This window comes from Mirounga angustirostris, unplaced genomic scaffold (genome assembly GCF_029215605.1).
Source record: "Mirounga angustirostris isolate CCGP_5_RB_7025 unplaced genomic scaffold, mMirAng1.0.hap1 SCAF_6, whole genome shotgun sequence".
Classification (NCBI taxonomy): domain Eukaryota; kingdom Metazoa; phylum Chordata; class Mammalia; order Carnivora; family Phocidae; genus Mirounga; species Mirounga angustirostris.
The window spans coordinates 148,711,115-148,734,453 of NW_026991714.1; the positions used below are offsets into that span (position 1 = coordinate 148,711,115).

At 45.0% G+C, this 23,339-nt stretch overlaps 1 protein-coding gene across 7 annotated transcripts in view; it reads right to left on the minus strand.

The window, feature by feature from the left end:
- ADAM12 (ADAM metallopeptidase domain 12) overlaps window positions 1-23,339 on the minus strand; it is a 347,363-nt gene that overhangs the window by 131,493 nt on the left and 192,531 nt on the right. For all 7 annotated transcript variants that reach the window (XM_064595438.1, XM_064595441.1, XM_064595440.1 and 4 more), the window contains one exon: window positions 8,792-8,870. In XM_064595438.1, the coding sequence (XP_064451508.1) occupies window positions 8,792-8,870 (79 nt within the window). The remainder of the gene's footprint in view (window positions 1-8,791; window positions 8,871-23,339) is intronic.

Here is a 23,339-nt window from a genome sequence, read left to right on the forward strand (position 1 = left end):
TGCCTCCAGACAGAAGGCCTCACTCAGAGCCTTCCCTTTCCAACAATTTGGAAAAAGGAAGTCACCCAAACCTGGGGTTCCTCTGGGAACTCATTCCAGATTCCACGTGGGTTTGGTGCTCCCATTATTTGGCTCCTTAAGTATCCTTGCCATGGGCCTGTCGTGTCATTTGTAGTCAGACCGCATGCTCCCTGAGGACAGGGCCTGTGTCCTGCTCCCTTCTGTAAACTGCTACAAAGCACGGCACCCTTACTGATGTGCATTCAGTTGGGCTTCAGAATGATGCGCTCAGCAAATTCCCAGAGGGCCGTTCGGGCTTCCTTTCCATGCTCCAGGACTGAAGATGAGCAGAACACCCTGTGCACTCCCCCAGAAGCATGTGCTGGGTGTCTCCTTGCAGATGAATGCTAGTCCATTCCCTAATCCAGCCTGCTACAGTTTTCTAGACTAATTCCATTAACAACAGACACCACAGCCAGGAACATGGAACAGAGACCCTTCCATGTTCTGTTCCAAGTGAATCAGAGGCAGGATCACAGTGGCCAGGAGCTCTGATTCTAGAGTCTGGCTACATGGGTTAATCCTTATCCCCTGTGGGTTTGATCTAGTGATTTAACCCTGCTACATCTCAGATTCCTTATCTGGGCATAAAAATAGCAAACACTGATTTATTGGGAGGATCAAACAACAAAATGTCTGAAAAGCACTTTACACCTTGCCTTGCATATTGCTGACTCTGACATACCGAGCATTCAGCACACGTCTGTTGTTGGGCGAGTGTCCGCGTGAACGGTGCAGGCACGAAGAGGAGGTATGGCACCACTGGGGAATGTGCACACTCGTCTAAGAGTAAGGGGGCACTGGGGAAGCTATTGATGATTTAGGAGGATCGGAATCAGTGCAACAGGGAATGGCACACCTAGAAAGATGTTCTGGAAGGACTGCTGAGGCAGGAACAGGGGTTGGATGGAACCCAGGTGAGACTAGGAGTGGGGAGAAAAGGTTAGGTGGCTGTGACACCTTCTGGCTGGGCAGAAGGCAAGGCCTGTGCCAGAACCACAGAAGGGTCTGTGGACAAGGAAGGGTGGAAGATGCAGTGGGGTGGGGTCACCGTGGGACACGGTCAGTGCGTCAGTCGGTGGAAGAACAGGGCAGCCTTCTGGGAAGAGTACATGGATTGCATGAATGTAGATACAGTGAAGGCAGGGAAATTAAAGCCATTTTAAAGCATTTCTTAAGAGTCTGATAACAAGCCTTGCTCACACCTGCTACACTTACGGGATGTGAATGACCTGTGACTTCCCTCCTATATCCAGAGTCATCTTTTCACACATTTCTGATGCTTTCTAACTGTCGAGGAATGAAGTTGACTCCCTAATATCCACTTGCCCTGATGTGTTTAGTCCAAGTCAACTGCAGAGATTTGACTCCTTTTTTTTTTTTTTTGAAAGGGAGAGAGTCAGGGGAAGAGGCAGAGGAAGAGGGAGAGAGAGAATCTCAAGTAGACTCTGCTGAGTGCGGAGCCCAACACGGAGCTCGTTGCAACAACCCTGAGTTCATGACCTGAGCCAAAGTCAAGAGTCAGACACTTAACTGACTGAGCCACCCAGGCGCCCCTCGACTCCTTTTTTTTTTTTATTAAAGATTTTATTTATTTGACAGAGAGAGACACAGCGAGAGAGGGAACACAAGCAGGGAGAGTGGGAGAGGGAGAAGGAGGCTTCCCGCTGAGCAGGGAGCCCGATGCGGGGCTCGATCCCAGGACCCTGGGATCCTGACCTGAGCCAAAGGCAGACACTTAACGACTGAGCCACCCAGGCGCCCTATCGACTCCTTTTTGATAGGAAACATTTACCAGGGAAATGGATGGGATGTCACCCAAACAGTGCTTTTGATCAAAATACTGGATTTCACACCTATCTGAGGTCCAGCCTCAGTTAACACTGACTGGTCTCCTATTGGCACCCACCAAGCAAATATTTTCATAAGTTTTTCCAAGAGAAACACATGCAACAAATGGAACTTTCTGGGCACAGCTCATGCATCTAAGGTCAGACACTTCCCTTCTCCATCTCCTGGCCCTGGCCTCAGCGGCCAGGTCCTCTCCCCTGGGCTTTAGGCTTTTCCAGAAGAGCCAGCCGCCTTATCTTGCCGAATCCCTGCTCTTGCTTGGTGTTGCCACCAGTGGGTCTTTCAAAGCCTACACTGGTCTTGACACCGAGGTTGAGACCTCTTATGCCTTCCCAGTGTTCCTCCAGGACAACCACATGTATCACCGTGGCCGCCAAGTCCTCCACACTCCAGCCCCTGTCAACTTTTAAACATCCCCTGCTTGCAAGTAAAGCTCAGCATCAGCCCAGAATATGCTTCCCTCACCCGTCCCCTGGTTCATGTCTCCTCAACCTTCAGATTTTGATTCACGTGTCCCTTCCTCCACAAAGGCTTCCATGATCCCTTAGACCAGATTAGGCCCCTCAACCTTCCCTTCAGCACATTTATCACAGATTTTTGATTAGGTGTGAGATTCTGGGAAAAATGTCAGTCTCCTCCTTCTGGCCCCACATAGGCCCCCTTGTCTATAGTCAACCCCTGCTGTACCCTCAGTGGTGGCCACAGGGCCTTGGCAGTGCGGAGGTACTCAGTTAGCGCAGGGCAGCAGATGGGTGCCTTCCCACCGAGCGCGAACAACACTCAGGAGGGGTTCTGGAGGGTTACTCCGGCCTCTCCCGGAGTTTGTGTTCTGAGATGCAAACAGCACAAATGTCATGTCATTGTCTCCCACAGGCCTTGTTAAAAGTAACAATATAAAACATAATCTTCCCTCAGATGTGGCCAGCAAAGGGTAAAACCACAAGTATTTCAGCCTGTCAGGACAATGGAGAGATAAAAGACAAGCGATTAATTCCAAAATTAAAATCAGCCACTACTCTGCCTGTCAACCAGCTTATGCTGATGGTTGAGAGATGAAATTTTAAAAAAGAGGGTACTACAGCCAAAAGTGGTTCTTATTTTTATATAATCTTAAATTTAGGAAAATCCATTGTGTGCTGACTTCAGGGGATAAGAAGATGAGTCAGCACATTTCTTTTTTGTTCTCCAGCCTGATTCAATAAAAACAAAACCCCAAAAGCTGCGTCTGTCTCCTTACCATGAAAGACAAGAAGAGGTCATGGACTCCGCTCAAGGGGTTTCTGTTGGAAGGACTGGCTGTCTAGGGCTGTGGATTCTCTTTAGTGGGGAAGACTGTTCACTCCTTACCTTTACAGTAACATGGCTAAAGGCACAGAATGGGAGCAAAGGAAGGGGACAATGTCGATGCTGGATTACAAGACATGTCGTTCTCTTTATAATTGTACAAGCGATATGTGCTTGCTGTTTTTGGAGGCTTGGAGGTGCCAGTTAATTTATCCTCCAGTTGCTTCACCTACAAGAACTAGATTCAGAGTCAGATGGAAATCAAAAACACTTTCATGTTTAATTACCTTCAAAAAAAGGGGCTTCTGGTATATTCCGTTAGAGGCTACAACTTAGGCCTGGGTGGAACTGAAGCATTGTACAATTTCCAACCTTCACCCCTACCACTCCGTCCTTGCTAGCCAAGCCTTGGGGCCCATCTCAGGGATGCTGGGGCTGCAGAACCCTATTTCTGAGAATACTCCATGGAGGGAATGGGCAAGCCTCAGCCACCACTGACTGAGGGAGGACAGCAAGGCCCCTTCCAGGCATGGGCTCTCCCCGCTCCCCAATGAACAGGGACCAGGGTTGTCGGGCCTGCGTGCTCCCACCTCTTCTCCCTATAAAAGACACTTCCGTGCAGAGGAGTGAGGGATGAATAGATGGATGGGGTAGACATTTGCCTGTCTATACACTGACCTTGTAGAGAAACAAGAAGAAAGAAAACATAATCCTCCCACTCACCATATATACACAAAAATCACAGAAAATAGAAAAATCCAGAGCCTCCCCACACAGAGATGGCCACTGTTAGCATGCTGGCACGGTCCCATGTGGCTAGTCTCTAAGACGGCTACCTCTGTAGCCTACAGCCCGCACTGTCCGGGTCCCTAGTCCTCTGTCTCTTCTTCTCTCTTATCATATTTGTCTTCCCACATGAGAAAAAAGGAAAAAAAATTGCCTAAGAAAAGGAAAATTAGTAAGGGAGATTGAAACCAAAACCACAAAACTGGTGGAATAACTTTGGGAGCATATCTTACACATTCTGGGTGTGTCCATGCTAGAAGAGGGACACTCACCCTCACATATGATGGGTAAGTGGAGGACTCAAGCTTACTGTCACTGCATTGCTCAGATCTCTTTTTTCTGTTTCTATCTGGAACAGCAATTACACTGTGAAGACAGCCTTAGTGATAACTATAAAGCATATATTAAATGAGAGCATCCTAGGAGAAAAAAGAGGAAAAACCAGAAAGTCAAGTGTGAAATGATGGCGCCAATGACTGGACCTGAGGTCGATCATCAGATCTTCATTTTTTACCTCCATCTTTCTCCTGGACTCCAGATTCATATACCCAGCTGCCTATTGAACACCTTTACTTGGCTGTCCCACTACAGACTCAATGGGGACAAACCTGTCCTCACTGTCCCCTCTGCCTTCCCAAACCAACAACTGCTCCTTAATGGTGCCAGTGAGAACACATGGCCCGCTGAGCACCTAAGCAGAAGGGACTGAGCACTGTTGGTGACACACCCCTCATCCACTGTCACCGGATTTTGTCTCTTCTGCCTCTTCAAGTTTTCTTTACTCTGCCCAGTTCCATCCATTGCAAGGCTACTTCTGTGGGCAAAACCTTCGTCAACTATATTAGGTCCCTAACAGATTTTCTCGCCTCTGGTCTATCAGCGATTCTGCCAATCTGCCATTCCCCACCCATAAGAGCTCTTATAATCTACATGATAAATACTTTGGATTATATTTGAAGAAATGATATCAGTTATAATAATACTTTTCATCTAGAGATACTAATACATTAAATTACATTCTTAGATACACTGATGCTGAACTATTTTTGCATTCCTCAAATACGTACCATTTGGTCACAAAGTAGTTTTAAAAATATGTGCTGGATGTGATCTGTAAATATTTTATTTAGGATTTTTGCAACTATGTTCATAATTGAAACTAGTCTATAATATTCATGTTGTGGATGCTCTTTTGCTGATTTTTATAGTTCCCCTCTCCTCCTTAAAAAAAGAATTCTCAGGGACTATTTGTTCTTTATAGGTTTGGCAAAAGTTACCTGATAAAATATTTGGGTTTGATATTATTTTGGGGGGGGGACTTAAAAAATACTATTTTTGATTTAATTTATTTATATAGTTATATTTACATTTTTGTTTCACCTTGAACAGCGTTAAGAATTTACATTTTTAAGAAAATGGTTAGTAATGTTGATAGCATTCCTGTGATTCTCAAAATCTCTGTATGGCAATAGTTATGCCTGTCTTTGTGTTCTTAATACCATTGCTTGGGAATTCTTCTTTCTTCACGATTAGATTTGTTTTTTATTCATTTTACTAATATTTTCAAAGAACCATCTTTTGGCTTGACTCTCTCAATTTTTTTTTGGTCTTCCCTTTCATTAATTTCAGCTCATCTTTTAAAATCTTTATTTCTGAGAGAGGTATATTTAAATCTCCCTCTCTGGTTGTGGATTTGTCAGTTTATTTTAATTCTTTTGATTATGGCTTCACAGATTTTGAGGCTATTTTACTGGTACGCATAGGTTCACAGTTATTTTACCATTCTTTTGAATTGTTCCTTTTATCATTAAGTAATCAACCCTTTTATCCATAATAATGCCTTTTCTCTTTGCCTGAAGATCTAGCTCATCTGATACTAATGCTATGAAAGCAGCTTTCTTTAAGTTAATATTTGTCTACTATATATTTTCTACTCCTTTCACAATCATTTCGTATTTTGCGTGTGAATCTTGTAAAAATTACGTAGCTGGATTTTAAGTTCTAAGCAGATATTCTGTTTTTATTTTAACAAACAAGTTCAATCTATTTACATATAATTAGATTACTATGTTGACTCATTTTTATGTAATTGTTTTGTGTTTTATATCTACTCTGCTTTTCAAATCCTTTTCCTTCTTTCCTGCCCTCTCCTGAGCTGATACACTATTTTTGTTCACCGTCGATTATTTGGAATTATATGTTCTGCTTTTCTATTCTTTTAAGGGTTATACTTAAATTGGCAAGATATTTATCAAAAGCTGAAGTTAATCTGTATCTGTATTATTGTCAAGTACAATACAAATTCTTAAATTTGTACTATTTGCTCATCTTGTCTTAAAACATCCAAATTTAGTCATTATTGTTGTAATTATTATTTTAAATAGCTTACTTAAATTTATTCACATGCACTTATTTTGCTTACTATTGCCTCTGATTCCTACTACCCTTGCCTCTTGTGTTCCATTTCTTTCTTCCTGCAATAGCCCCTTTGGTAGATACTCTGTTAGAATTTGAGAATAGTAAATTCTCTCGTCTTTGTGTGCAAATGTATTTTACTATTATTTTTGTAATTTTCCCTTGGTTTTCTGAAACTTTAATTTTGTAGTTGCTGACAAGAAGTCTGTTGTGGGTTTGCTTGTCATTTTGTACAAATGTCTCTTTTATCTCAGGTGGTTTTATGATTTCATCCTTGGTGGTCTGCAGTTTTACTACCAGCCATCCTGGTGGGAATTTATTGTTATTCTTCCTACTTGCGATGCATGTCTTTCTTCAATTCCGGGACCTTCTCATCACACTCGGTTTAAACACTGCTTCTTTTCTATTTTCTTTCTTTCTGTATCTTCACTCTGGAATTTCTTTTTTTAAAAAATAGATTTTATTTATTTATTTATTTTAGAGAGAGAGTGCACGAGTAGGGGGAGGGGCAGAGGGAAAGAGAGAATCTCAAGCAGACTCCATGCTGAGTACAGAGCCTGACGCAGGGCTTGATCTCATGACCCTGAGATCACAGCCTGAGCCGAAATCAAGAGTCAGACGCTCCACTGACTGAGCCACCCAAGTGCCCCTTCACTCTGGAATTCTATTAGTTCTATTCTGTTGTCTTTAAAATATTTACAAATTTGTCTGATTTTTCTATTATCTTGCATTCCCAGAGGTGCTGGTTCTCTTGTTATTCTTGTCCACCAATGCTCACTTATAGTGGCTTTTCTCACTGTGTGTTTTGTAATTTTGATTTGGGACTCATCAGTATTCTTTGTTTTTGGCATGGGCGTCTCATGATCTGAGCCATAGAGATATCTCTACAGAACTATTTTGGGTTGGCTTCAGCCCAGGGGACCCAGGATTGCTGATTTGGGACCAGTCAGGCTACGATTGGTCCCAATATATTTTTGAGGTCAATATACTGGCTGGGAATTACATTTCTATACAGGTATTAGAAATTTAGACACTAGTCCACCCCACTGCAAACATATACTTATAAGGCTAGCTGGGGTTTCAATTTCTCTGTTTTTTATGAGAGCTTTCTTCAATCCAAGATACCTTGAGACAATTCTCTTCGTTGTCCCTTCTCTGGACTAGAGTTCTTCTTGTCCCTTTTTCACAGAGGAAGCAGCTCTCTGGGGGCCCAGTTTTTGTGGACTCTCAGTTGTAGGTGCCCACTTCTCTTGCCCCAAATCCCAAGCACCAGGTAACCCTCTGAGGTCCCATGACCCCAACTCACCAGCCTACTGCTCTGAGCTTACATTCCCTCTTTGTTGCTGCCTCCGGGGATTTCCTGGACTCTCTTTTAAGCTTGACCAGGTATTAACAGAAGTTCATAGACGGTTATATTTTATCCAGGACTTCTATGTGCTTTCTTCAGGCTGGAAGATCAGTATTAGGTCATTCCACCAAATAAACTGCTATGAGTCTGAAGGTATCAATTTGTACTTGCCACGTGCCGAACACGTGATAAAGAAAAGCAGCGTTGGCATAGTTCACAGAAGGGAGAGATCCCTGCTGATACTCACAGCTGCTTGACAACACTTCAGCTGTAAATGTAAAGCCTTCCTCTAAGCTAATTCTTTTTACAACAAATATCCACAGCTTTTTATTTTTTAAGTAATTTTCCTAGTCCTCAGAGGGCAGCAACTCTCTTTAAATCCCTATATTCACATACACAGGCTGAGCACAGAGAGTGCCCAGTAAGCACTTGTTAAAGGATCAGATAAAATTAGCATCTTGTCCAAGTTACATATAAAACTTCAAATACCAGGAAAGCTAAAAGGTGATAAAGGTCATATTATAGTAACAACCACGATATAGAACTATATTATTTATGGTGGATTTATCATTTATATAAATAAGCGGCTTATACATTTATTTATGGTGGATACACTTACAATAGGTAGGTTGCATTTCTAATAAGTGGGATACATGTCTAGGTTCACCAGAATCAGGTTTCCTTTGAATTTCTTTAAGATGCTTAAAGTGTAACACAGCTAAGTGCAGCCCAGGGATGACGGCTTTCCAAGCCATCTTGAACTTTTGCTACGTTTTCTAGAAGGGGTTTGCCTAACTGAGCAGCCCCCAGTGGTTGGAAGGTGGTTTCAAGGTCAGCCATGCCCCAAGGCCTGTCCCGGCACAAAGCTGGCCAAGGCCAAGTTTTCCTGGAGCTAGGATGCAACGCCCAAATCCTGAGGATGCACAGGCTCTTCACGGGATCTAAGGGAAGAACCTGGGCGTGTGACTTTGCTAGGATAAAACAGCCGCAAAGTGCAAGCCCAGATTTGATAGCACGGGATCATGGGGGTCTTGCTGCCGGACTTACCGTGTGATTTCGACTGAGGGAGGTATCAGTGCCATCTTGCAGATAATGAGTTTCCGTGAAACTGCTAGCAATGAGACCTCTGTGGAAAAGCAGAAACAACACACAAAAAAGATGAGTGTAACATCCTATTGATAGGTTGCTTGTGAGTTTCTAGGCCACTGGGCAGCCAGCATCTGACCCATCCTTATTCTACAGATGACCCCATAAGGCTCCCAGAGGACGTTCCACCCTATTCAGGAAGGAGGTGCGAGGAGACCCAGGCAGGTGGGATTCAGACACATGTGCTTCGCACAACAGCGCCCACATTACACGTGGAGCCTTCCCTCTCTCTCACCTCGTTCCTCCAACACACTCCCAGGCGTATGCACACCCAGCAACACATGCACACAAGTGCACGTGCATGCTGGAACGTGCACAGAACACACACTCTTCTGCAAATCGCATGTGCAGGTTTCCAGGTTGGGAGAATTACCTGCCTGGCTGTCACCAGGCTCTCCCATCTAGAATCAATGGTGGCGCCACCTATTGGGAAAATAATTCTGGGTCCACAATATTGCCCCTGCTGATATTTCCTTGGGTGAGAGAAGCAGCTATCGATATGGAAATGTCAAAGAAGAACTCAGAACAACAGTGAAATGTTCAAAGCAGTGCTACAGGAGGTGAGGAAAAATGATTTCGGACACATTGCAGTATCAAATTTTTAAGATAAACTGAAGGGGAGAGGAGAAGCCCTCTTTATCCTAACTAAAATTGCATGTGGTCCACTAGATCTTCATGGATGAGAGTCAAGCATGAGCTTCTTTACGTTTTAAATTATTTAGCCATTTCTTTTGTAATATGCGCTCTTTTCTTCTCTTTCAACAGAACTGGGACAGATCGTTCCTGTGCTCTTATTGCATGTGAGGTGCTGTACTAGGTGTGAGGGTACATAGGTAAATAAGGACACTGCAGCCTGGCAGGGTGACAGAGGAGACCCCACCCAGTGTGCGGGGGGCGGCCACAGAGGGAGGCACAGTCTCACTGGGCGGACGGAACATGGTAGGTGGGATGTTGCGGAAGGAGAAGGCTCCACACAGGAAGCCTGCCTCTGGAGCAGCAGTTGGCCACACAAAGGAGGGGTGGGAGCAGGAGGGAATTCCAGGCAGAGGATGGCAAGGCCAGGAGACTTAAGGTCTGAAATCTGGGGAGCTGGCTGGGTGCGAGACAGGGAAGGGTCCCTGTGCATGGAGCCTGGGTTGCATCTGCCTGGGCAATGAGGAGTTGAGAGCTGTCTTAAATACTGGACTTTGCAGGAGGTACAGTGCCTGCCAATGATGCTGTCTCCCCGCAACCCCAGCCTTCAGAGAACGCGCTTCACACTGTTCATTGTGCTGGGGGTCGCTCGGCTTCCAGTCCAGAGATAAACATGGGATCCAAGCAAGCCCGTCAGAAATCTTCCCTACAGCATGCGGTGAGCTGGGACCTCTGGGAAGAAGTCTTGTCTCCTTGTTCTCAGAGCTCCAAAAATATGCTCACTGGGCTTCCCTCAGCCTGGTCCCTTGCTTTTCAAGGACGCTGCCCAGAGGACCAAGCCATCACTCAGCTCTGGCAGAGGGGAGAAAGGGGGAGACTTTCCAGGTGTGCGGGGGACCCACTTTGCCTCTACTCTTCCCCAATAAACCCCTCTCTTGGGCTTCGGTTGGCTTGAGTTGGGTTTTGCAACCAGAGCGCTGACAAACAGGGAAGAGACGTAAGTGGGAAGTTTTGGACGAAACAGATAGGAATATTTTCCTTACAGTCCATCTCTCCAGTTTCTCTCCCAGCCACGCCCAGAACTGAAAGCAGCCTCCCTGTTTTACATGGATTTCCACATATTTAGGATATGCCTGGCTTACATCAGTTAGACCCATACAGTGGTCTGACTTGTGCTCTGCTTACCAGCGAATGTTGGAGAAGGGTGTGCCAAAAACATAAAACAGACGATCTCTCACACTCACTGACAAAGGTACATGGATCCTCCTGCACCATCCCCCCTTCAGTCTGTACTGATCATGCTGGGGGAGGTTAACCTCCCTGTTGCTTTTGGTCTCAAATCCCCATCTTCTAAGTATCCCTCCTGTGAGCTGGACAGGCTCACTGTCGGGGAGACTGCAGCCCTGTTGGGATGGGCAGGGGCAGGTGGGGGAGGTGTGGGAGGCTGGTAACCTTGACTGGGATAGCTACAGGGGAGGCCAAGGAGATGGGGACAGAAAAGGTCAATGAATCTTTCCAGAGGGTGGTTCTGAAGGGAAGCAGAGAGATGGGGTGTGAGGTCAAGAGGCAGGGGCTTGAGGGGAGAGGGTCATCTAAAGGGACAGGCTGGAGAAATGGGGACAGAGAGGGGGTGGGTCAGAGCTGCAGAGAAGCCTGCAGGAAGATGCACAGAGCAGAGAGGGCGGTGAGGAGGAGCCAGGAGCTATGGCCTGCATGGGGCAGGGCCTGTAACAGCCTCAGTGCTCCTGGTGAAGGAGGGGCTTGGTCGGCTCCAAGATCACAGAGAGAGGAGAAAAAGAAAAATGTAATATAATTCGAGTTATAATATTATTACTTCTATTATTTACTGCTTGCTCATAATTTTATTATTTTGCTTACATTTTGTTAATACTTTAGTAATTCCACTCCTGACAGTACTAGATTCTTATTTTGAATGAACCTAATACTAAGAGGAGTAACACACACAGGAATTTGTAGAGAGGTAATTTATAATACAAAGAGATATCATTTTAAGGCTTTCTAACCAAAAGCTAGTTTGAATGGATGTCCAAGAAGAAGACTCACTTCATGTAAGAGAGACATGGAAAATCTTCTAGGAAAGCCAGGAATTGGAGAAGATGAGGTTTTGGTAGACGACAGTCAGCAAACTTGTGGACAAGAGGAATTTTGGGGTATACCAGCAGAAAGATTAATTGTAATGCTTTAAAATGTGACTCTGTGCAGTAATACAAAGACCCATGAATACTTCAGCCTTTAAAAACCTACTACTTTATTGCACTACTAGGTATTTATCCAAAGGATACAAACATAGTGATTCGAAGGGACACCTGCACCCCAATGTTTATAGCAGCAATGTCCACAATAGCCAAACTGTGGAGAGAGCCCAGATGTCCATCAACAGATGCATGGATAAAGAAGATGTGGTGTATATATTCAATGGAATATTACTCAGCCATCAAAAAGAATGAAATCTTGCCATTTACAATGATGTGGCTGGAACTAGAGGGTATTATGCTAAGGGAAATAAATCAGTCAGAGAAAGACAAATACCATATGATTTCACTCCTATGTGGAATTTAAGAAACAAAAGAGAGGAACATAGAGGAAGGGATGGAAAAAAAAAATAAGATGAAAACAGAGAGGGAGGCAAATCATAAGGGGCCCTGAACTCTAGGGAACAAACTGAGGGTTGCTTGAGGGGAGTGGGTGGGGGGATGGGGTAACCGGGTGATGGGCATTAAGGAGGGCACACGATGGACTGAGCACTGGGTGTTATATGCAACTGATGAATCACTAAATTGTACTCCTGAAACTACTAATACTATGTTAACTAAATTGAATTTAAATAAAGAATTAAAAAAAAAAACAACCCTACTGCTTTTCCTTGTTGTCCTGATGTCACTTAAACAGAAATACCATCTCAGTCATACTCTGAGCTCTAAATAATTCTTAAGCATCATTGCAGTTTCCTTTGTTGAAAGAAGGGGAGGCTGGCTGCTGAGTAATACCCCAGCTTGTCCCCTGAAGCTAAGACACGGATGACACTCCTTTTTGAGTTTTTCTAATAGAATCTGGGAAAGAACTGGCCTTGAGTGCAGGCGCAGGGACAGCACCGTGGGTGTTAATCTTCTCAAAGGGAGGGAGGCACACAGAACAGATGCCCAGGCTCCGTGGGCGTGGCCAGCACCCTGAGCTCAGAGGGGCTGGACAGGCTCATGCCTCAGTTTCCCACAAGGGATTGGGATAGGAGATGGAGGACAGACAGCTGGCATGGCCCCTGAGGCCCCTCTGCAACGATCAAGCCACGGGTCTGTGCTTCCACACGGGGCTCCAGGAATTGGGGGTCCATAGGCCACACACTGCACAATAGGACCCATCCTACTCTCTTTGCTGAGCTCCTCCCGGTGCCAGACGGTCCGGTCCACCTCATGTTTCCCTTGGGCTGCGAGGAGCTGAAGGCAGTGATGGGCCTGTCCAGACCCCACTTTGGGATCATGCACTCCCCTGCTTAAAACCCCAAATGCCTTCCCACTGCATGGGGAGGCCTTCCATGCTCTCCAGGTGCTCACAACCTTACCCTCCCAACACTCCGTGACTGCTAGTGACTCTGTCTACCTCAGCCAACACTGCCTCCTGGCACGTTCTAGAACATTTCACACCCTGTTCCACTTAGAGCCTTTGCATTTACCCTGCCCTGTGCCTGGAACATCCTCCACACAGTTTTTCGTGGAGCTGGCTCCGTTTCATCTTTCAGGTATTAGTTAAATGTCTTTGCAGAGGGTCCTTTCCTGATCATCTTCCCAGAAGCGGCCTCCGTCACCGCCACTCCCCACATCACAGAACCCCTTTGGTTTCCTTACTTGTCTATAACCTCCTAAGATTCTAAGCCGCAGGAGGGCTTTTTGCCCAGTCCAGGCCCTGCGCCAAGCCCTTTATATGCATCTCATTGAATCCTGGTAGTGCCTACTCTCTGGCTCTGTGGGTTAGATCCCATTTTTATCCCAATTTAAACAAGGAAACTGAGATACCGGGAGGTTAACTGACCCAGCCAGGCTCCCCCCATCCGTGGCGGCACGTGAGTGGTTTTGGTGTAGAACCTGCGCTCGTAACCACTGTCTTTACAGGCTGCTCAGGAGCTGTTGTACTGAGTGTCTGCAGCAGGTGCTGTGCTAAAGGGCTGGAGAAGCATGTGTCAAGGGAAAAAACACATGGACGGACGGATGGACGGATGGATGGACGGATGGACGGATGGATGGACGGACGGATGGATGGACGGATGGATGGATGGATGGATGGATGGATGGATGGATGGACGGACGGACGGACGGACGGACGGATGGATGGATGGATGGTGAATGACTGAATTTCAGGAGGATGCTGCAGGCACAGTCTTTTTGTCTAGGGCTATCCCCTCCCAACCCAGGTATCCCATGTTTCATGTCTTTCTTAGGGACCACTACTTGCTGAGGAACCTCAGTTGAAACAGAGAATGTGCTCACTTGAGGCCTTCTAAGATGTGTGTCTAATTCAAAAGGGCTAGAAGTCAAAGGTCCTTTGGGAAAACAGAGGGGCAGTCGGACAATGGCCATACTGGAAATGCAATAGCAATGGGCCCATTTCCTTTAGATTGCCCCAAGGAGAAAACCCAATTAGATGGATGCTCTGTGTCAGCAAATGAAAACAGAAGGTGAATGCATAATTTCATGAGAACTGCTTATTAGATGAGTTGATCTAACACGGAATTCTGTTCCTCTCTACAACAGAAAATAAAATGCCAGGAGTTGATTTTGCTGTTCTCCATATGTTTTGTTATTATAAGTGACACCTCAATATTCTCTCATATAATATGTTTTGTGCTGGGCATCGGGAATAAGACACCCCCCAAACTCACCATCTGGTGAAGGACAGACCCAGAGAGTGGAGAGAGCTCCGTGATGGAGATATGCCCAAAGCACTGGGGGAGTTCAAGGAAAGGCTTCTAACCCAGAAGCCAGCCTGAGGGATGTGGTACCCAAGTGAGTCAAGAAAGATGGGGAAGGGCGCCTGGGTGGCTCAGTTGGTTAAGCGACTGCTTTTGGCTTGGGTCATGATCCTGGAGTCCCGGGATCGAGTCCCGCATCGGGCTCCCTGCTCGGCGGGGAGTCTGCTTCTCCCTCTCCCGCTCCCCCCTCTTGTGCTCTCTCTCTCTCTCTCTCTCTCACTCTCTCTCTAAAATAAATAAATAAAAAATTAAAAAAAAAAAAAGAAAGATGGGGAAGAAGAAATCAGGTTGAGAGGGGATGGTTATGTGGGAAATGGAGAGGAATGAGGAAGAGAATATTCCAGATAGGGGTAACCACATTCACAAATGCACAGAGAGTACAGGAGGAGCATGCTAGTGGGGGATGGGCACAGGAAATGTGAAGCTGTGTGGAGTTGCAGGTGTTGGGGTGTAAAGTTTGTAGTAGGGAGACACACTGTTGCTCAGATAGGCAGGCTGGGGACTAATCCTACAAGCTGCAAGTGTTGCTGACCTTATTCCGTGCAATGGGGAGCCATTAAACTTCGCAGTGACCTGAGAAGACACAAGCTTTGGAGCTAAAGGCCACTCTGACAGCCATGTAGATAAGCCTTTGGGGGGGAAAAACAGGGGCGCCTGGGTGGCTCAGTCAGTTAAGCGTCCAACTCTTGCTGAAATCAGAGTTGAAAATTTCAGCTCAGGTCTTGATCTCAAGAGTTCTGAGTTCAAGCCCCACACTGGGCTCCACACTGGGCATGGGGGGAAAAAAAACGAAAGAAACAAAGGCAGCAGGAAGCTAGTGTGAGCATCCAAACAAATGACCAGACCAATATATGAGCCTTTGGGATGGGAAATTCAGAAGAGGGCACAGAATTAGGAACCTCAGTTGACAAGTGAGATGGGTGGTTCATACAGGACGGAAAGGAGACGGTACATTCTGTCCTGGCCATGTCGAATGTCAGGTACCTGGCAGACATGCTCGTGGATATCCAGCAAGCAGCTGACTCTCTGAGTCTAAGGTTTAGAGAGTGGCTTGGAGTGAAGACAGAGATGGAGACAGACAGCACATGCTTTCTTTACAGGAGAACAGGTACAATCTCATCCTTTCCAGTCGAGCACTATATTTTCTAATTTCAAAATCTTTGGGTATATCTGGCTAGAAATGATCATTTATGATTTACATTAAAACACTGTGATGTAGATAATGTTTTTCGTTATAAAATATCTTACCTTTCTGAAATGATTTGTGTATTGAAATAAAAAAAAATCACCCCCAAATTGCCTTTTTAAAGTTAGTATTGCAATGATCCCACTTTAAATTTACTAGTATATAATTTAGTTCTATAGTTTGAATGAGATGGATTTCATCGAAATGACATATTTTATTCCCCAAAGCATAGGAGAGCCGGAAGAAACACCCACTTATTTTTACTTCTGGGATGGCTTTCTCTGTCCTCCCTCCATTAACATCTCTCCCGTGTTCGGCCAGGACTCTGTTATGGGCCTTTCCCTGCTCTGCCTTGATTCTTAGTGACTCGGTTTCTCTTGCATTGGGTAAGGGGCAGAAACTACATCCCTAAGCTAGCAAAATGCCTAACACACCAAAGTGCTTAATAAACCGATGACAGACACAGGATCATTAGTATAGAAAAGCAACCCAATTTGGACAGAATGTGTTCAAACTAACTGCATCAATTAAAAAGAAAAGAAACATGGCTCTAAAATGTGGTCACCGATCCTGGAGGGGGTCTGGGGTGGGAGACAGTCACATTCACTCCCTTGTTATTTCAAGAATTCTAAATGCCGTCAGGTCATCAAGACCAACCTTGACAACTTGTCACCAATTTCAATTTCAGAACTGCAGTGAGGGAAAAGCAAGCTTAGAGACTGGCACCAATTATTTAGAATATGAAAAACTCATTGATGACATGTCAACTTTTTCCTATTATTTCTTTGAAGACTATACATTTGGTTTAAGGGCTTAATTATTCTGTGCAGCATATTCATGCAAAAGCATCACAAGACACCTCTTGTTTGTCCATTACACTAGCAGGCACCGCGGATACTTTGCAGTTAAATCGCACGCACACTCGTGATCTCTCTAGCAAACCCATTTGGTATTCAAAGCATCCAACCCAGTTTTTTGCTGAAGATTTACTTCGCTACAAGTTATTATTCCACAAATTACCAAATCATTCATATATAAATTTGGGTAATGGTTTTCTTTACAAGAATTTGGAAATACAGCTATGAATACGTTCTTATGAGGGATAAACCATCTGGAGCTTCAACAAAATATAACACGTAATAAAAACCCAAATTAAAAATCATGATCAGGATTTTCCCAGTTACTAAAATGAGTATCCTTTATAAAATGATCTATTCCTCAACCAGAGCTAAATAAATATAGAGAAAAGATCGACAGGAAAACCAATATGTACCCAGACTGGATGCTTCATACACTGAAAGTAACTCCTAGTTTTCCGTGAAAACTCTGCAGTGGCCGGAGTCACGGGACTCCTCACGCTCATATCATTGGCTCTTCCAGGCTCTTTGATGGAGAGATCAGACAACTGAATAATTCTCTATAAAGACAGTGCATTGAGGTATGAAATAAGAGGAGGAAAATGAAAATAAGAAAACGAACCCAAGACCTGCTGTCTTCTATGTCTCAGCTTTGCTGGAACTTCCTTCACAGCCTTGTCCTTGCAAATACTTATGCTTTTTGTTTTCCTTGTAGGGAAAGTCATCCTGGTAAACAAATGATGCTCTGGTTTCTTGATGTGGAGACTGAAAGCAAAGCCCTATCCCCATGACCATTTATGACTAGTCTTCACCAGCAATGCCATCTCCCTGCTGATGTTTGCTTATGGATGTCGGGCCCTGGCACACCTGGGTTTCAAGTGCACTTTCGAACTTTCCGTTGGCGGAGAGCCTGTGGTGTAGAGGTTGTTACCATCTGCCCGGCAAGGAAGAGGGAAATACACAGAGAGGTTAAGGGACTTGTCCAAAGCCCCACAACCAAGCCAGTGGAGACTGAACTTGGCTCTATTTGGCTCCAAAGTCCACCTCATCCTAACCACTGGTCAACCCTGCTTTGCCAGGAAAAAATGGAGCACATGATTCCTAAGGTTTGAAAAATAAGTACCAGCAAATCATATTGTATCTTTTCCTGAAATAATTGTTTCCACCCTACAAAATGGGGCTTATGCTGTTTCTGTAACACTCCACTTAATTTAGCTACAAAATTCAAATTATTTTTGGTTATAATTTTGGTATTTGGGATCCTAACTATTTCTAGCTGTACAACTGTAAGAGCAATGAAGCATTTACATCTGATGTTCTTTTGTTATTCTCTATTTGCTAAAATACTCAAAATGATTAAGCAACTTTTTCCCCTCAGAATAAAAAAAAAGTTCCCTCTCCCCAGCTCTTTCTCATTTAGTTTCACTAACTATAATAAATAAAACTGTTGAGACAGCATTTTGGAAACTGTAGGGGAAAATTAAGTTCCCTGCAAAATAGTCCTTAATGTGCTGCTTCCGTTTTGCCACAAATACACAGAATTTTGGATCAAATCATGGGACATTTACACTGAAGTATGTTATTCCCATCCCTTGGGGCTCTTCAGATGACCTCATCCTTCCCCAGAGTGAACGGATTACAGGTGCCGCCAGGGACTGCTGTAGACTTGGGAGCGATGCGGATAAGGATGGGGGGCCATATTTGCCGGCTGCATTTTCCAGGTGAGACATGAGAGGTGAATGATGAAGGGTTCCTACCACTGCGGCTCCTCAGCTTCGTTCCACGGGGGCCTGAAGCGTCATCGGGCTACTCTCTCCCCTTTACGTGGCTACCTGTGGTTCCAGTGGGTTTTTTTTTTTAAAGATTCATTTACTTATTTTAAAGAGAGATCAAATGGGAGGAGGGGCAGAGGGAGAGGAAGAGAGAGAATCTCGAGCAGACTCCCTGCTGAGTGCGGAGTCTGATACAGGGCTTGATCCCAGGACCTGATCATCCTCCATCATGACCTGAGCCAAAGTCAAGAGTCAGATGCTTAACTTACTGAGCCGCCCCAGCGCCCCTCAAAGTCTTTTGAATGTGGGCTTATTAACCGCTCTGGGTGGTTCTTGATGGGATATGACTGTCTTCATAGCATGAGATTTATCAAGTTCAATTAACATATTTTTTTAAAGATTTTATTTATTCATTTGTCAGAGAGAGAGAGCACAAGTTGGCAGAGCGCAGGTAGAGGGAGACGGAGAAGCAGGCTCCCCGCTGAGTAGAGAGCCTGATGCGGTGCTCGATCCCAGGACCCTGGGATTATGACCCGAGCCAAAGGTAGATGCTTAACCCACTGAGCCACTTGGGTGCCCCCAGTTTAATTAGCATATTTTTTAGAAAAATAGGGCTGTGAGACAGGAAAAGTTAGAAACCCAGCAACCCATTCATTCCGAAGGTAAATAAAGCCCCCTAGCCACTTTCTGCAGACGGGATTGCAAGACTAGATTTTATAGGTTAGCTTACATGGTCCTCTTCAAACATTTCTGCCAACACAGGCAAAAAAGCTGGGCTTTTTTAAGCTTCAGAGTTTTTTTTCTTCTTTTGAAAAATAAGTTGGCCAAATAACAGCATCAGTTGCTAATATTCGTTTGAACTCCTACTAAGCGAAAGCACTTTATGTGCATTATTTTATTTGATTTTTACAACAACGCTAGTGGGCTGATTCCTGTTTTGAGATGAGGAAACTGGGATCATATAGGGGTTCAGTGACTTGTCTAGGGTCACACAGCTGGAACTGGGCAGATGGTCTGACTTCAGAGCCCAAGATCTTATTGCTATGCTTACATTTGCCTTTACTGTTCATCTCTCTTTCAAGGGACACTATATTTAACATGCCAAATTCTGACTCTGAAAACAATTAGAAAGAAATTGTAGTTTGGGTTGGGTGGGTCTATTTCCCATTTATTGCTATAGGTTCAAAATGAAAAGGAGCAATTAGGGCAGTATGAGTCAGGGCTCTGTTCACCTCTGGTCTGAAGAATAATTACCTATGAGGAGTTGTTTTGTGTGTATTGGTGTAGAAAAGGGTGCCACTATCCCATACAGAAAGGTCAAAAGTTCAGTAAGGTAAGCGAATGAAGAAGGAAGCCCATTTATATTTTTTAGTTGGTGCTAAACAGTATCTGAAAATAGTCGAGTAGGTTTGACACCAGAAGTAAAGTCGACCTCCAATCATGTCCTAATTGCCCATTGTGCCCTATGATGGTGGTGGTATTCATGGCTGCAACTCACTGAGCATCCACACGGTCTATGATGGGCAGGACATGTCCTAACTAGTGGCTCTTTAAATCTTTCCCAGGACCATTTCATAAATGCAGAAACTGAGGCTCAGAGGTGTTGAGAAGTTTGTCCAAGGTCACAGAGGGATCGAGGAGTAGTAGAGTGAGGTTTTGAGAGGCTGTCACACCTTACACTCAGCCTTTGGCCATCGCCTGTACCCGGAGAAACACGCATGTTTCCATCTCCTACCGCCCAACAAAATTCTTGGTGGATCATTTTAAGGAAGACAGGACCCAATGGCACAACCAGATAGGGTGCACGAGGGGATGAAAGCCAAGGGAGGTGCCTCCGAGTGCTGCAAGGGTTGGGGTGGGTCCTCCTTGTTGACTTTGGAGGCCCCATCTCCTGCCTGGTTCCTATCTCCCCAAAGGCTTCCAGTCAATATTGGCAGGATGCTTGGGCTAATATATTTCCAAGTAATACAAATCCAGACAAGGAGACAAATCTATCTTCAAAAATACCGTTGGCAACAGCACAGCAATGGTGTGGCCGAGGGCAACCCTGGTTCCACCTTTTTCTTCTTTGTGCCCTTGGACATAAAATTTGACCTACTTCACAAAGTTCTTGTGAAAATAAGAGATGCTAAATGCTTACACACGTCCTGGCCCAGATTATGTGCTCAATGAATGGGAGCAATTATTAGGACTCATAAACCCACCAGCTTCTGTCCCGCTTACCCCCCCATCTCCCGGATCCAAGTCACCATCTTCTCTGACCTTCTGTGACAACCTCCACACCAGACTCCTATTCCATCCCCATCCATTTTCCACACAACAGCCAGAGTCAAATTTTTAAAACAAAAATCAGATCATGTCATTCTTCCACTTAAAACCCGACACTCCCTTCTGACAAAGCCCAGAGGGCAGTTAAAATCCTGGAGCGTAGATGGGCCCCACTTCCCTGTTCACAGGCCCAGCTCACCTCACTAAGACTCTGGGGCCTTCCTTTGATTTCTCAAGGCCTCCACCCTTCTTATCTTGCTCTGGAACATTCTTCCCTCTTTCCCTGCCTTGGCCAGCTAATAGTAACCCTCACCCTAAATGACATTTTCTGGAGCAGACTTCTCTGCCTGCCCCTCTCCACATCTGGTTCTTCTCATAGCCCCTCTTGTGGGGACTTGCTCTGTTCCCATAGTGCTCACTGCCCTTCATTGCTTATTGGCTCTGTGACTTATGCGTCCTCCATTAGGGAAGAGGCTCATCTGTCTGATTCCCTCTGCGTCTTCAGCCCTTAGACTAGGGCCTGCAACCTAATAGTAGTCAATATATTTTTTTAAGATTTTATTTCTTTATTTGAGAGAGAGAGAGAGATATCAAGAGAGCATACGAGCAGAGGGGAGAGGGAGAAGCAGGCTCCCTGCTAAGCAGGGAGTCTGATGTGGGACTCAATCCCGGGACCCTGGGATCATGACCTGAGCCAAAAGCAGACACTTAACTGACTGAGCCACCCAGGTGCCCTTCAGTAAACATTTTTTTGAAGGAACCTAATAATCAAGAATGAGAAAACTACATCAAACACATCATAGACAATACAGTAATTACTGATTTGCTGCTCTTTTAGGGTATGAGACATTTCTTCCTGCTCCCCAAAACAAAACCCTCCACCACCACCACCACAACCACCACCAAAAACACACAAAACCTGATAGATAAAAGATACTTAAGGTTCCATCACTTAGAACAGATCTAGCCTTTTGTTTGTACTGCCGAGCAAATAAATTGCTTTTTTTTTTTTTAATCTTCAAAGAGCAGTTTCTCAATCTTTAGCATGAAAAAAAAGGCTAGGCAGATTAGGAAACACCCAATCAAAACACCTTTTAATCCATGGGCATAGAGCTTTAAATGAAAGGTGAAATGACTCCGGTATGCACGGACCTTCCCAACACCAGCTGGTGTCTGAGTGGCTGCTGGTGTGAACAGGCATCCTCCTCGGAGCCCCAGGCTGGAGTCTGGCCACACTGCAGGTCTGATGACCTGGTAAGCTGTTGCACAGAAAGTTGGATGTAGCTCAGCCTGTTTTCCTCACCCACACCGCTTGATGAAGAAGTTTTATTAATTGGTGCTCTGAGGCAAAAGAGGGGATTTTCTTGGCCCCAGAGGAAGCCAGCCAGCCAGCTCCCAGGCAGACTCGTAGACTGACCAGCTGGGCTCTCTTAAAAATTGACCTACATTGAACCAAACTCATAGAATGTGTGTTACATCAAATTTGTTCCCTTCTGCTTACTCAAAGACAGTTCTGCTCTGCAAATTTCCATTCCATCAGTGCCAAGAGATAGATGCCACGAGTGACCTATGGCAGGGGAAAAAGACACCTAGCTTCTCAAGTTTTCTCCACCAGCCACTGAACTCCTCAGACCTTCCTGCTGACACTACCCAAGCAACAGGCTGTGGTTCTGAAATGGATGTCTTGCTCCTTTTTCTAAAAAAGGGCCTACTGGCTGTAAACCCGGGTGTTCAGAGTCATGGTCCGGAAAAGCACACCCTCGTTCCCGTGATGGCCCACTGCCACTGCCTGCTCACGTCCCTGAGGCTGAGTCACAGAGATCCCAAAAAAGCCACAGATTTCTGCTGGCACCAACAGGCACCGATGTCTGTGAGAGATCCGGTTGAAAAGATGGGTCTTTGGGGCAAGGAAGGGCTGTAAAATGTAAAATTGTAAAATGAAACCATAAGTCCCATCTGAATTCTGGTTGCTGTGTTCTTCATAGGAAGTATTCTGTTTCCCCAACTCCCCCTTTTTTTTCTTTTTAAAAGAAACCACAATAAGAAGTCCTTGTAATCCCCAACGTGAATATTTCTGATTCCCAGGAGCTGTTCTCTCAATGCTTACCTGATTAGCAATGGGGCTTTTTTAAAAAATAACTGGAAGGTTTTGCATTTTGACCTAATGCCTTCAAGAACCCCCAGGGAAGAACCAAAGAGCAGACCCCAGTGACAATGGGCCATTGATGGATTTCTCTCCAGGATAAAGGCCAAACCGATCAATATTCCCGCAGCTGGGCCTCTGAACTACTTGCCTCCTCCTCGCGGGTTCTCCAGGGGTAAATGAGCACTTTTCATGGTGCCTTAATTCCTATTCAATTCCAGCCCCCAGGTTTATGAAGAGTTTGGCTAATTCCAACAGCTAATTTTCCACGAGCACTGAAGTGGCTGAGTCAGAACGTGGCTGGGAGTATTGGTTCCTGCCGTCATTCTTACGACAGGGTGATAGGACCCACCTTGTTGATTTCGTTGACTAATACCATGCACGGCAAACTATCACCCTAGGTCATGGCAAACAGAGATCTTCAATGAGCGTCCCAGACTCAAACTGTAAAACTGGTTAAAAACCATGATAGGGGTGCTGAGTTGGTTCATATCTGATTGAAGCAGGGACCCACTGCATTTATGAAAACTTTGGAGTCCATCTGCCATCAGCATTCCCAGTGTACGACTTGCTTGTGCTCTTTTAAAAAGCCGTTGGCATCACAGTCGA